The sequence below is a fragment of the Zootoca vivipara genome, chromosome 14 (assembly GCF_963506605.1).
Source record: "Zootoca vivipara chromosome 14, rZooViv1.1, whole genome shotgun sequence".
In the NCBI taxonomy this organism is placed as follows: domain Eukaryota; kingdom Metazoa; phylum Chordata; class Lepidosauria; order Squamata; family Lacertidae; genus Zootoca; species Zootoca vivipara.
The window spans coordinates 41,861,137-41,875,532 of NC_083289.1; the positions used below are offsets into that span (position 1 = coordinate 41,861,137).

The following is a 14,396-nucleotide window of genomic DNA, read 5'->3' on the forward strand; positions in this document are numbered from 1 at the left end:
GCGAGTCAGTTGGTGGACATCACTCCAAGAGAGTGTTTGCTTTTGAAATGCAAATGTGAGGCCTGTCCAGGCAACCCTGATTCAAAAGGGGGTAATCATTATAACAGACAAGAAGCTGTAGTAGGCATGCAAGGAAAGGCCGGTGAAACTGAACCGAAATTGCTTGAAATTACGCCGGTGTAGAGTTTAAATTAAAAACAGCTGCTCTGTCTTAAAACTGGTTTTTTTTGGGTTTTAAAAACATCACCTTGAGGTTGGGTTGAATCTCGGTCCATCTGCTGGAGCTATTAGTCTGTCTGCGTTTCCAAACTTGTAATTCCAGCAGTTGCAGCTTCAATAACCACCTTAATTCAAACTAATAATGACCATGAGCCACAGTGTCAGTCAGTCAATTTCTGGTAAATTATCAAACACATGACCAAAGAGGATGGGAGAAAAAAATATATATACTTTTGTGCCGTAAATGTATTTTGCACTCGCGGGGTTTTGTCCAACTGCAGCAGCAGAAGCCAAGAAGAGTTTCCATTGACTTCGCCGTGACTTGGATTGTGCTTTCGTTTGGCTCATGCTAAGTGGTAGCTAAGTTTGTTTTGTGTTAGGTTTTTCTTTCTTTTTTCTTTTTGGTATACTATTCCACATTTTACACTAGTAAAATGTTCAGTAGTTTCTTTGCTAAGCCAAAATTCAGCAGCGGTGCTGTAATGGAGAAAGTCGATGTAGCTGTTATAACCTGGTTCGTTCAGCCTGGGCAGGTGGGCCATGTTAGCGACAGCTGTAGGGAGCTTCCCAGCAGCACTCAAAGGAGTGGCAGTAGTTTATAGCATTTCATTAAAAGAGCAGTTCCTTTTTTTTAAAAAAAAACAACAACTCCACAGTTTGCCTCAATGGGAAAATAAGTTGTAGGAATGTGCATCAGTTGTATCTGCCTAAGAGAAAAAGCATGCAATGGCTCTGTTCAAAACCAGATAACATTTATTGGAAAAACAGCGCACACTCATCAATTGATATAATTCATGCTTCTGATTTATTATTGAAACCATAATTTAAAATTTATAGAATCCTAGCATTGTAGAGTTGGAAGGGGCCCTGAGTGCCATCTACTCCAACCCCCTGCAATGCAGGAACCTCAACTATATCATGCATGGCAGATGGCCATCTAACCTCTGCTTAAAAACCTCCAAAGAAAGAGACTCCACATCAGGGAGTCTGTTCCACTGTCAAACAGCTCTTGCTGTCAGAAAGTTCTTCCTAATGTTTAGTCCGAATCTCATTTCTTGTAACCTGAATCCATTGGGTTCTACCCTGCAGAGCAGGAGAAAACAAGCTTGCTCCACCTTCCATGTGATAGCCCTTTAGATATTTGAAGATGACTATCATATCTCCTCTCGGTCTCCTCTTTTCCAGGCTAAACATCCCCTACTCCTTCACCCCTTCCTCATCAGGCTTGGTTTCCAGACCCTTGATCATCTTGGTCTCCTTCCTCTGCCCACATTTCAGCTTGCCAACATACCTTTTAAATTGTGGTGCCCAGAATTGGACACATCATTGGCTATCATATGCTGCTTCAGTTTCTCTCTCTTACTTTATATAATAACTGAGTTATTTTCCTCTTAAACTTTTTAAAACTTAAAAAAAAACCAATCACACAGGTATTAAATCAAATATGTACAGTAAATGAAGTACCACAGGTATGAAAATAAATTGCAAACTATGGGTGCACCCCGGAAGTAAAATATCAGCTTCTAATTCCTATGAATCAGGCTTTGCAACCAGGTCTTTCCAGCATTTGGTGCATGTTCCATCATTTCAAAATGAAGCATCATTCAGTGATTTGGTGGGTTTTGTTTTGTAGGAGAAACCCCCCCATAACTTCAGAAGGGATGCAAGTTCATGGGCTGTTAATTTTAATTCATTTTTAATGTCCTAAATTATGACGCCATCAATAAGCTGTAAATTTTTCCGCAGCAAGTCACCGGGGCATCTGAAAGCCATTAGGAAATAACTGCGCTTTGCTGCAAACTGAGATGGTTTGCCATAAAGGAGTGTTTGGGGTGGTTGGCAGGGGGCAGGGGGAGGCAGACAGGTGCATGGGGCAGAGAGGGAGGGGAAGCAAGGATCCTGGATGGGTGGCAAAGGCAGCCTGTTTTTAGGTCAGTGACTCCTGTTGTTTTTGCAATGTGATGCTCATATTTACTTGGAGAGGAGGAGAAAAGGCTCAATGATATCAGTTACTGGGAAGAGAGGGACCCTCCTGTGCTTTTTCAAAATTCCTGAGATCACCAAAGATTTATCATTTCAGTCCCCAAACATTTATTAGCCTGGAGGGCCAGCCTCTCTGCTCACAAGGTCAAACGCCCTTCTCAATCTTGAAGTGTTGGGAGCTCATAGGACCTAAAGATAAAGCCGCGAAACTTTACGACTGACACACTAAGTCTTAAGTGAGCAACATAGGGAGGCCATGAGCCCTTGTGCACGTGACCAGTGTTTTCAATTCGAATACTGTAAAATTACCGTCCAGAAGTCTGTGAGATCCATATGCAAAGAAGCCATCAATTTTCGTTCTGCCCTGTATCCATCACACACAGTGTTGTTTCCATTCTGCTGCAGTTCATCTTCTGCCCATAGCTGCCAAGTTTTCACTTTTCTCGCGAGGAAGCCTATTCAGCATAAGGGAAAATCCCTGTAAAAAAGGGATAACTTGGCAGCTATGCTTCTGCCCATAACTATGCTATTCATCTTGGTGTCTGCTCTGGTGAAAATATGTATTTATGAATTAATTATGTAAATCACATAATTGCATTATCATGCTATTCCACCCCAATGGGAAACAGAAGGCAAATCTGCTGGGCTGGAGGGGCAAAATCAAGTACGTATGGTTTGTAGACTGAAAGCAACATTGCTGTTGTTGACATCCCTCTGTCTCGGGAGAAAATGGAGGAGTGCGCCTTTGGGGGTGAAATCAAACCATTAGAGAGTTATAGCACCTGCTGTGGCTGTAGAGACCAAAATGGGAGAGACATGTTTTGTTGCAGCTGAGGCAGATTAAGCAACAACAGTAGTCTCAGGCTGAATCCGTGGTCTGGAAGCTTTATTTATAAGTGTAGCTGGCCAATCTGTGATAGCAAATTCAAAGTCTGTGGGGCTGCAAGTTATAGGCACACATTTATTTGTGAGGTTGTTAAATTTCAAATGTATAAAAATTAGGAAAGGAAGAAAGGAAATAACAATTGTGGTCTTGTTGTTGTCGTTTAGTCGTGTCCGACTCTTTGTGACCCCATGGACCAGAGCACGCCAGGCACTCCTGTCTTCCACTGCCTCCCACAGCTTGGTCAGACTCATGTTCACAGCTTCGAGAACACTGTCCAGCCATCTCGTCCTCTGTCGTCCCCTTCTCCTTGTGCCCTCCATCTTTCCCAACATCAGGGTGTTTTCCAGGGAGTCTTCTCTTCTCATGAGGTGGCCAAAGTATTGGAGCCTCAGCCTCCTTCCAGTGAGCAATCAGGGCTGATTTCCTTAAGAATGGATAGGTTTGATCTTCTTGCAGTCTATGGGACTCTCAAGAGCAGGCGTCCCCAAACTTCGGCCCTCCAGATGTTTTGGACTACAATTCCCATCATCTCTGACCACTGGCCCTGTTAGCTAGGGATCATGGGAGTTGTAGGCCAAAACATCTGGAGGGCCGCAGTTTGGAGATGCCTGCTCAAGAATCTCCCCCAGCACCAAGTCGTCTTGTTAGATAGGCAGAAAAATGCCTGAGCAGTGGCCATTAAGAATAAATCAGTGTTTACTTGTATCTCCCCAGGAGCCATTGTTCACTATAAACAAATAGCCTGTTGTTTCCATGGTTTCATTAGAAATCTATGAAATATATTAGAGTTGATTGAACAGCGCTAAGGTGCAATGATGTGCATTGAATGATTCTTTCATGAACTAAATGGCCCCCATTGATTTAGAAACAACCGTTGAAGGACTGACAACCCCGGCAGAAACCATAGGACCCTGTTTTCCTTTCTATGTTCATATTTGTCCATATCAAAGGGTTTGGAACCATTTAGGGTAATCAGAAGAAGTTTTGGGGAAGCAGCATGGGTCTGGAAACATCAATATTTGTGCATCACCGAGTGACAACGGCTTACCGTTAGTGGGTTATGTTATCAGTGTTTCTACAACTGGTCTTCACATCCTTAGCGGACGGAATAATGTGGATTCATTGAGATGGAAGATCCTACAGGGTTTTATCCCAAGTGTAAAATGGCATGGCTGTTGGTGATTAATTATGAGCATCCTGTCCTTTGCGCCCTGGAAAAGACCATGTTTCCAGGAGGGTCACCCCTAGCAGTGCTCCAGGAAGCATTTGTGGAGCGCAGGGCTTTGCAGCAAGAGGTGAAATGATATAATCTGATCTCACATCTGCTTCCTGTTGTCTGGGTATCAGAAGCTTTCTTTGGTCTGCAGTAGGCCCATTCTTGCTGGGTAGAGGCAGAAAATGTGACTGTTGAAAAAACAAGAATGGGGGGGGATGCCTCTGGAATAGGCAGTGCTCTCTGCTGCCAAACTGAGATATTTTGCTCCTTCTCCATCTTCTTTTTTTAATATTGGGGAGGCTGGCCGTCTCTGCCCTCCTGCAGCAGATTAGAGTTGCAGCGTCCCTTAGATTCAGAAGGCAACTGGGTGGCAGAAAAGGTTGCTCCAGAAAACTCTCTGCTATTGGGCTCTGATATGTGGAGGGAGAGCGAGGGGCTGTGAGGACACACTGCAAGCATCAGGTTTGAGACCAGACCAGGTTTGAGATCAGGTTTGAGACCAGACAGGGTAGTTTATTCTTTCTCTTTTCCCTTACGCAATGCAGGAGTGCCAATCTCTCCCTCCCTGCCTGCAATAAATCTTAGAAATGAAGGAGCTTTCTTTTCCAGATAGCACAGACAAAATTATTTGGCTGAGTAATGAGCATTTGGCCGCAATAAGGGAATTTTATTTTTTTAATAGCAACATGTGAAACCTTGTGCCAGTTCGGGCCACTCGGTCCATCTAAAACCCAGTATTGTCCACTCTGACTGGCAACAACCCTTTCCAGCCGAGACCTTGCTCATTCCGCATTCAAAGCTGGTGGCTGAATGAGTGAGTAGAAGACACTATAGCTGCACATCTCACCCAAGGAATCCTGGGAACTGTAGTTTTTTTAATTAAAAACACGGTGCTGTAAATTGTCGTTCTGTTAAGGAGGATTCCCAGGATTCGTGAAGTGGGGAGAGGAGAATGTGCTTCACCTGTATGGTGTGTAGGCAGACATAGAAAAAGATTTGGCAGAATGCAAGGCAGTACCTGAGGGATTAAGGCTCTCCTGCAGAATGGCCATAATCTCTGGGAGATTATTCCTATTCGGCCACTGAGAGCAGCAGGTATTAATCGGGCAGTAGTTCGGCATGTCGTACAAAATGTGCAGACCTGCAGGCTGCCCTCTAGCCCTTTCACTTGGCCGGCACACTCTTCCAAACACGAGACTCATCAGACGGCGAGACTCCTCTTTAAAGCCAAATGAAAATTTAAGCAAAAAACAGCCATAGGTTTCTTGTGAGTAGTGTGTAGGGATAGATGAGTTTTGTGTCGGTTCCACATGTCGGTTCCGTTCCGTCACTGAAGAAAACTTGGCAAGTTTTGCTAATGCTGAAGTTGGCATACAAGAGGAATGCAGTCAGTATATAGTGAGGCAATAAATTTATAGAAAGATGGGCAATATCTATTCAGTTCTGGAATGATAAATGATGATGTTCCACCTTATAACTTACATCAATTTAATATTTTATTTCATAGGGTTTTCCCCCTTGGTATTACAATAGTAATAAAGAACAGCCTCAGAGCATGACTGATCCCAAAGTGAGCACAAAGCACAGTGCTAAAACAGATACAATAGATAGCTTGAGCTAAGGGGATGATGGGATGTGGGTGGTGCTGAGGTCTAAACCACAGACTCTAGGGCTTGCTGATCAGAAGGTCGGCGGTTTGAATCCCCGCAATGGGGTGAGCTCCCGTTGTTCGGTCCCCGCTCCTCCCTACCTAGCAGTTCGAAAGCACGTCAAGTGCAACTAGATAAATAGGTACCGCTCTGGTGGGAAGGTAAACAGCGTTTGCATGTGCTGCTCTGGTTTGCCAGAAGCAGCTTAGTCATGCTGGCCACATGACCCAGAAAGCTGTCTGTGGACAAACGCTGGCTCCCTCGGCCTATAGAGCAAAATAAGCGCGCAACCCCAGAGTTGTCCGCGACTGGACCTAACGGTCAGGGGTACCTTTACCTTTACCTTTTAAGGGGATGATTGAGATGCCAGGGGAGTGAGACAACTGCCTCTCTCTTCACAGACATGTTTCAAGAATACAAACCAAACTTTGCCCAAGTGATCAGACTTCTTTGCGATGCTGAGCAAGGTGTTCTGAAACATATGCGTTTCTAAGTGTGTTTTATCCTTAAATGCTCATCTTAAAATGCGTTGAACTTTTTTTTGAACTAAGAACTTGTCAGAGGGTCGTCGTGGCTACTCTAGAGTAACTCCGCTTGAGTCCAGTTTGTCTTTAAAGACTTTTATTGTGCATGGTATTTACAGTGCAGAGATAGCTTAAAACATGACCTCTCAGTCCTAACCAGAATCCGGCAATGGCGTACGTCTGTTCCTACGCCAGCAAAGTAGTCAGGGCACCCCAAAACGCCTCCCCCTTGACCTGCGTCGCAGTGCTCTCCTTAACTCTTGCGCCAGAAGGAGTGATGCCCTCTCAGCCTCCTCCTGGCCAAAGTGGTGTAAGGGCTTTCCAGCATCCTGGAGGCCTTGCCTACATCTCTCCCCCCCGAGCTTTCCCATCGTTCCGCACGCTGGCTGCTCCCTCCCTCCGAGTCTCTCCCTTCCCTCCTGGCTGCTTCAGACCCACTGCTGCTCCCTGTGCTTGGCGAGGTGGATGTTAGGATGATGGGGGCTGGCTCCCTGTACGGAGTCACCCTTACAGAACTGAACTGTGAAATTCAGAGAAGTGTGAAACGTGAAGGGGGAATTATCTGAGCAACCCTATCTGTAGAAAGCCAGCCTAAACTACCCCTGTTCCAAACTCTGTCCAGGAAGAATTTGGAGGTACTTGACTCACAACAGCCTTTGGAACAACTGAGTTCTACCAGGTTGCTAGGTCATGTGACCGAGGTGAAAGGGGTTTGGACTGCTTTCAACTGGAGGTGCCACTGATTAATCCTGGGACTTTCTACACACAAATCATGATGGGCTACAGTCCCTCTCCCAGACTTGTGCATTCAAGTAAAGCAAACCTTTCTGCCTCTGTTTTTCAGGGCACAGCTTCCGTTCTCCAGCGCAGATCTGACAACGAAGAGTATGTGGAAGTCGGACGGCTTGGACCATCAGATTATTTTGGTAAATTCCCAATTTTATTTCAGAAAGACAAGCAAGTGTAGGTTTATTATATCCTTGGGGTGGCTTTGTGGGAGTTGCCCTGTTTCGTTGTGCAGGATGAGAGTCTCCCTTTGTGCTTCTGTCGCTGAGGAGGCATGACAGATTCTAGTGGCCAATTGGCCAAAGTAGCTATCTGAAAATTGCTCAAGATGGCCTACAGTACGATCCAATTGGCTTGGAATGTAATAATATATACAAAGATCCCTGCTGGATCAGGCCATTCAGTGGCCCATCTAGTCCAGCATCCTGTTCCCACAGTGGCCAAATAGAGGCTTTTCATAGGCCCACAAGCAGGAACTGTGTGCAACAGTCCTCTCCCCACTTGTCATTCTCAGCGACGTGTCTTCCCAGGCATGCTGCCTCTGACAGTAGAGGTAAAGAGGGATATGGCTTCCATTCGAATCTGTATTAGCCACAAGCAGTGCTGTTTCCATTCTGCTGCAGACCAGTTTCTGCCAAATACATTAATTCACCCAGCTGTCTGCTATACATAACTTTCATTAACTTTTTACATAACTTGCATTCATTTCAATGTAAAGGAAACATGATTGAAAAATAATTAATTGGGTATCATTTGCAGACTTAACACACACACACACACACACACACACACACACACACACACACACACACATTGTGAGACAATCCCACAGAGGAGAGAACAAAGGCTGCGATCAAAGCAACAGATAACATGCAAAATCTTCAGAAATGTGATGCTGGTATTTCTCTCCCCCCCTCTCTTCCAGGAGAGATAGCCCTATTGCTCAACAGGCCCCGGGCTGCCACTGTGGTGGCTCGTGGGCCCCTGAAGTGTGTCAAGCTGGATCGCCCTCGCTTCGAACGAGTCCTTGGTCCTTGCTCAGAAATCCTCAAGAGGAACATCCAGAGATACAACAGTTTCATTTCCCTCACTGTTTAAGTCCTTCCTGCTGGCTGCCTTTTATGTTAAAAACTTGTGCACTTAAATTTCGACCCATGCCGTTCCATAGCTTTTGAAGAAAACAAGAGACATGTGTATTTTATGTATATTTTTTAAATGATCATGTCAGGGGCACTAGATATCCAATCATTATCTTGTGTTAGAAAAAAGGCAGTAGAGAGCTCGATGGAAGTGGCTTTCGTGAACTATTTGTAGGATTTTTTAAATTTATTTTTTTCACATCCTGAATTACATTCCTGGTTGCCCTGGTCATGAAGCCTCTCGGAATGCTATTTTACACACTGAAAACCACACATTTCAGCATTTATTTTACCTAAGTGTGCTGAACAGCTGGTCCTATCTATGTTTTGTCAAACTGTAAAACAAAGCACCTAAACCCACAACCACTTACTTAACTTGAATATTCATCTTCAGAAGTCTTCTTAGGGGGATTAGACATTTCCTAAGACCCTCCCCCCCAACACAAAAAATTTACAAAATCCCCTTTTAACATTTGTAAGAGTTGATTAGCGAATGGAGCCCATAGTCCAACAAGGAGCAACAGGCACATAAGCTCATTGAAATCACCAGGCTTAAGCTACAGAGAGAGTTGAAGGATATTCAAAGCAGAGACCAACACCAAAGCAGATCTCCCTTTTATGAATATCCCACCCTGAGTGTGCTCATCTGTGCGATAAGGTTTGTTTTCCCTTCCTTTTTGGACATCCAACTCTGCCCTGAGATCGGTGGCTCAAAATAGCAACGTGGTGTAAGAAGTGGGTGGGACCTAAGTTTTGCTGCTCCACATCAAAGCTTCTTCCTGCGTTCTTCCGCAGCTCCACATGGCTCAGGAATTTGGCACCAGTGGTCAGGGAGGCTGCTTTTGGCACAGTCACGTAGCAGGTGACTTGGGCATGGCAATGGGACACTGACACTGCCAGAACTGAAATACTTTTGGGGGGCAATTATATCTGTTACTCTGTTTCCTCTTCTGAATCCAGCATGTTATTGAGGAAGACATGTTACAACTGAGTTAGACTGTGGTTCTACCCAGCTACATACCTTATAGCCTCCTGTGACTGAAAGGTAGGTCTCCAACAACTCTCTTTCTCTCAACCCTGCTGCTCGAGACCCTCTTAATTGGAGATGCTGGGGATTGAACCCGGGGCCTCCTGTATTTGATGCAAGCTCTCTAGCGCTGCATCATTGCTGCTCCTTCACCATGGAGGAAGCATCAAGCAATGGCAAGTTCTCTCACGTGAAGGGACGTGTCGCGTGGCAATTGATAGTGGAATAGGTGGAGAATGAATTTGCTGTAGAAATGGGAGTTCTTGGTGCAACCAGGAAATCAAATGAAAAGGTTCCAAGAACTCGGGCCAGGAAGGTGATTAATTATGAATTCTTCAAACTGTTTTTTGCTTAAGGTAATGAAACAAATTCCAGTTGAAATGATTTTCAAATCCAGGACAAGGCCCTGTTTCGTTTATTCTTCATCAGCTATAGTTTCAAATTGGTCAAAGTGTACCAATTGTGTTTGAATTTGGACAAACTCTTTAAGGCAGAGATGGCCAGCAGAGCCCATAGAGTCAAATATGGAGCGATTTTGAGGGGGCAAAAATATACTGGGTATGTGTGACCCCTGACTAGCACCTGTGATCCCTGGCCATATTTTCCACCTGAAAAGCAAACAAACTGTAAAGCTTTGGTTTTGATTGGAGAGGTGAAATACGGGTGGTTGTGGCAGTGGTGTTTAGCCGTACTCCCTTGCAATGTTTTCTCAATTTAGCTCTCGCCCAGCCCAAGCATTTATTAGCCTTGCTGGGGCTAATGGTAATAATTAATCAAGGGCGTACCCACCGCGGGGCAGGGAGGGGCCGCTGCCCTACTCTAGAGGCAGGGCCGGTCGGGCAGCTGCGGGCAAGAGTGGCGCTGCCGGCGGGGCTGGTGGGCAGAGGCGGAGGACAGCCCAGCGGAGCGCGAGTTCGGCGCCCGCAGCAGTCTCTTGCGCCCGAGCCGTGCGGAGTCCACACAGCCGCGCTGTGTGGGAGGGGGCAAGGGCTGACGCTCCCGACGTTCGGGAGACCTTTGCGCATGCGCAAAGCGGGGCGCATGCGCACAGCGCGGCTGTGGACTCCGGCGGCCGCCGTGCAGGGCGCATGCGCACAGCGCGGCTGTGCTCAAAGGTCTCCCGAACGTCGGGAGTCGTTCAGCGCCTGCCAGACCGCTGCAGCAACGGAGCCTCGGAAGGCTTCGCGGAGGCCGGGGCTTTGCTCCAGACCTCCGTGGAGGCCCTGATCCAAGCCTGGTTCCCTTCTCTCCCCCCCCCCCCCGCCCACCCCCAGACTTCCCTCTTCTCCTCTAGGCGGCCGCTGGTTTTCTCCCCTTCGCCGCCGTCACTTCAGGTTCACGTCCGCCTCCCCCCCCCCACACCATCAAAGCATTCTTGACATATGGCTGTCAAGCCTCTGCTTAAAAACATCCAAAGAAGGAGACTCCACCACACTCCTTGGCAGCAAATTCCACTGCCGAACAGCTCTTACTGTCAGGAAGTTCTTCCTAATGTTTAGGTGGAATCCTCTTTCTTGTAGTTTTAATCCATTGCTCCGTGTCCGCTTCTCTGGAGCAACAGAAAACAACCTTTCACCCTCCTCTATATGATATCCTTTTATATATTTGAACATGGCTATCATATCACCCCTTAACCTTCTCTTCTCCAGGCTAAACATACCCAGCTCCCTAAGCCGTTCCTCATAAGGCATTGTTTCCAAGCCTTTGACCATTTTGGTTGCCCTCTTCTGGACACGTTCCAGCTTGTCAGTATCCTTCTTGAACTGTGGTGCCCAAAACTGGACACAGTACTCCAGGTGAGGTCTGACCAGAGCAGAATACAGTGGTACTATTACTTCCCTTGATCTAGACGCTATACTCCTATTGATACAGCCCAGAATTGCATTGGCTTTATTAGCTGCTGCATCACACTGTTGACTCATGTCAAGTTTGTGGTCCACCAGGACTCCTAGATCCTTTTCACATATACTACTCTCAAGCCAGGTGTCCCCCATCCTGTATTTGCGCCTTTCATTTTTTTTTGCCCAAGTGTAGTACTTTACTTTTCTCCTTTTTAAAATTCATCTTGTTTGCTTTGGCCCAGTTGTCTAATCTGTTAAGGTCATTTTGAAGTGTGATCCTGTCCTCTGGGGTATAATACGCAAGTGTGGTGTCAGTTCCCAAAGGTCAACAACTCTGGGGACCCCTTCCTAAAATATGTGATCAGTTTGCTGTAGTTTTTACTGTTTATTTTGATTTCACCTGGGCTCTGTAGCCCCGCCCACATTCCCACTTTGTGGCCCCTCCCCTCCCGTGCCTTGGCCCCGCCCCTTGCCCCCCCCTAGTTTTGATCCTGGGTACGCCCCTGTAATTAATAATGCAAGGTGTCTGCCCTGCTCAGCGTGGAAGAAAATTTTGCCGATCCCCCTGCTGTTTCCCCTGGACTTCTGATCAGGTGCCAAAAGAGGGGCAAGATTCATCTCACCCCCTTGGCAAGGCAAAGCAGATGACTGGCTTGCAAAGTAGTTCTTAAGACATCCACACACTGCAACAAGTTACTCCTTGGCAGGTGGTCCACCTGCATGGACTCGAGATGTGAAGAAAACACCAAAGGAAAAAAAAAACCGTATCCAAAGGCATAGCTTTTCAGAATGTGAAGTTTCGAAGCAATCGATTTATATTTTCCACACTCCCTAAATTCGCAAACCTTGGCAAAGGTCAGGTCTCTTTGCTGTGGGAATTGCTTCCTTGCACCCTGAATGCAAGTTCAGTCACCGTTTGTGTAATGTTTAGATTGACATTTACGGAAGCAGGGAATCCGCTGCGTTCTGACAATAATTCATTTCAGCGATATTCGTAAAAAGTGAACTGATTTTAGACTGTAGTTTGTTAGGTTGTCCACCTTTCGAACTCGTTAGATTTGACACTCTAATCAAGTTGCCATACAACATTTCACTCCGTTCATAGGCTGCAGGCACGGTGCTACAGGATTCTGCAAGGCTGTTCGGAATGAATGGGGGCTACCTAGGAGACCTAAGGTGGCCTTACATCTTCCAGTGAGGCTTGTTTGAGGCAGATTCCAGCTGGACTGTGTCCTGTGTGCCATGAATGTTAGGATGGGATCCTGGCTCTGCAAGAAGAGTTTCAGTCTCGTGGGTTCCCTCCCCCTCCACACTTTGTTTGAGCTTCGTAAACTGTGTTTATTATTCTTATTTATGACCTTGATTACTGTTTTTGCATGCATTGAGAAATGTGGAAAATCTGATGCCATGTTAGATAATGTAATGGCACCATCTAAAAAAGATTTTTAAAATACAATATATGTAATACGTATCTAAGACTTACCTTCTTGTGAACTGTTTTGGTATTCTGTCCTGTGTGATTTTTTTTTTAAAAGAAAAGCACTTTTCTAAAAAAGAGAGAGAGAGAGAAAAAAAGAGAGTGAATGTTTGATCGTTCTTTCTGTTTTGCTTATTGCATTTCATTGACTGCATTGGTAAAAATAAATAAATGTGCCTGGTGTAGTAATGCAGGAAACATTTGAGGAGAGTATCAGACTCACAGTGCAAAGGTTTATAGACATACCTGCCAAGTTGCTGTCGGAGAAATAAGGGACCGGGCGGAAGTAGCAGACCAGAAGTAGCGCTGCCGCCATTTTGGAACTGGGCGGAGCATGCTCAGAAGTGACTTTTGATGCTGCTTTGCCCAGTTCCAAAATGGCCGCCGCGCCAGAAGTTGCACTGCCGCTATTTTGGAACTGGGCAGAGCAGCATCAAAAGTCGCTTCTGAGAATGCTCCGCCCAGTTCCAAAATGGCCGCCGCGCCAGAAAAAACCGGGAAAAAAATAAAAAAATCCGTTTTTTCAGCTAGGAACAGCTGGGAAAACGGGGATTTCCCGGGGAATACGGGAGACTTGGCAGCTATGTTTATAGATAGAAAAAGACTGGGTACAATTCAACAAAAAATAGATGCACCCATAGAAGTCCAATTGAAATAGAAGTCCCATTGAAATAGATGCATAGGTCCTAGGACCTAGCTAGAGGTTGCATAAGTAGTGCAGCAGTGAATAATTGATAAAGTAGTTAAAATGAGTTTTTTTAAAAAACACTTTTAATGGACAAAAAAAGCTGCTGCTAATTAACTTTTTCTAAAAACTATGATTTTTTAAAATAAAAAAACAATTCCCTTGAAGGATTTTAGCCTACTGAGCACTAAAATCCAAACACATTTATAAAAAGCTAATAAAAAGCAATATGTCAAAAAAGAATATTCTTTAAAATTCTTCCTTTAAAAAAAAACACTATGATTTTTAATGCAAGGACTTCTTGATGGCAATCCCCATGCTTTTCTCCCGTACGGAGGGAATGGCTCCCCCAAGAGATGCAGGCATAATCCATGCATGCACTGATTTTATCTGTAAGTAAAGGCAGTCTATTAAGAAGCAAGAAGCAGGATTCCCCCCCCCCCTAGTAGGCATGCAATTATGATCCTAAGAAAAGCCCTGCTGGATCCGGCCCATCTCGCCCAGCATTCTTGTTCTCCCAGTCTCCACCCAGGCATCTCTCAAGCAGCACATGAGCACACAGTATCCTTCCTTCCTGTAATTCCCAGAAACTGGTATGCAGAAGTACCATATTTTTCCATGTATAACATGCCCCCATTTGGGGGGCTGCAGCCAATCACACGCCCCCCCATGCACTATCCGTGTATAAGATGCCCCCTGTTTTTATCATTCTTTTACAGTAAAAAAACCCCTAGTCTTATACACGGAAAAGTACGGTATACTGCCTGCAACGGTAGTGAGACAGCATAGACATGGTGGCTAGAAGCTATTAGCAGTGTTACCTTCCATGTTTGTGAGTCAGCAGAAGCATCTCTTTCTGTGTGGGAGAGGGTCTAATATCGATGAGAATAGTCAACCCATTTTGAAGTGCTTTTGAGCAGTGCTGTTCTCTATCATTGAGAGATGTGGGTAGGGCTTTTCTGTC

The 14,396-nt window shown here is 45.4% G+C and overlaps 1 protein-coding gene across 4 annotated transcripts in view; it reads left to right on the forward strand.

Moving 5' to 3' along the window:
* The window catches only part of PRKAR1B (protein kinase cAMP-dependent type I regulatory subunit beta), a 152,572-nt gene that overhangs the window by 114,481 nt on the left and 23,695 nt on the right, over positions 1-14,396 (forward strand). For 2 of the 4 annotated variants that reach the window (XM_060282444.1, XM_060282445.1), the window contains 2 exons: positions 7,322-7,403; positions 8,189-10,519. In XM_060282444.1, coding sequence (XP_060138427.1) covers positions 7,322-7,403; positions 8,189-8,361 — 255 coding nt within the window. In that variant the 3' untranslated portion in view covers positions 8,362-10,519. Of the gene's footprint in view, positions 1-7,321; positions 7,404-8,188; positions 10,520-14,396 lie in introns of those variants that run through there. The other 2 variants (XR_004693528.2, XM_035130525.2) reach the window with 2 other exon arrangements.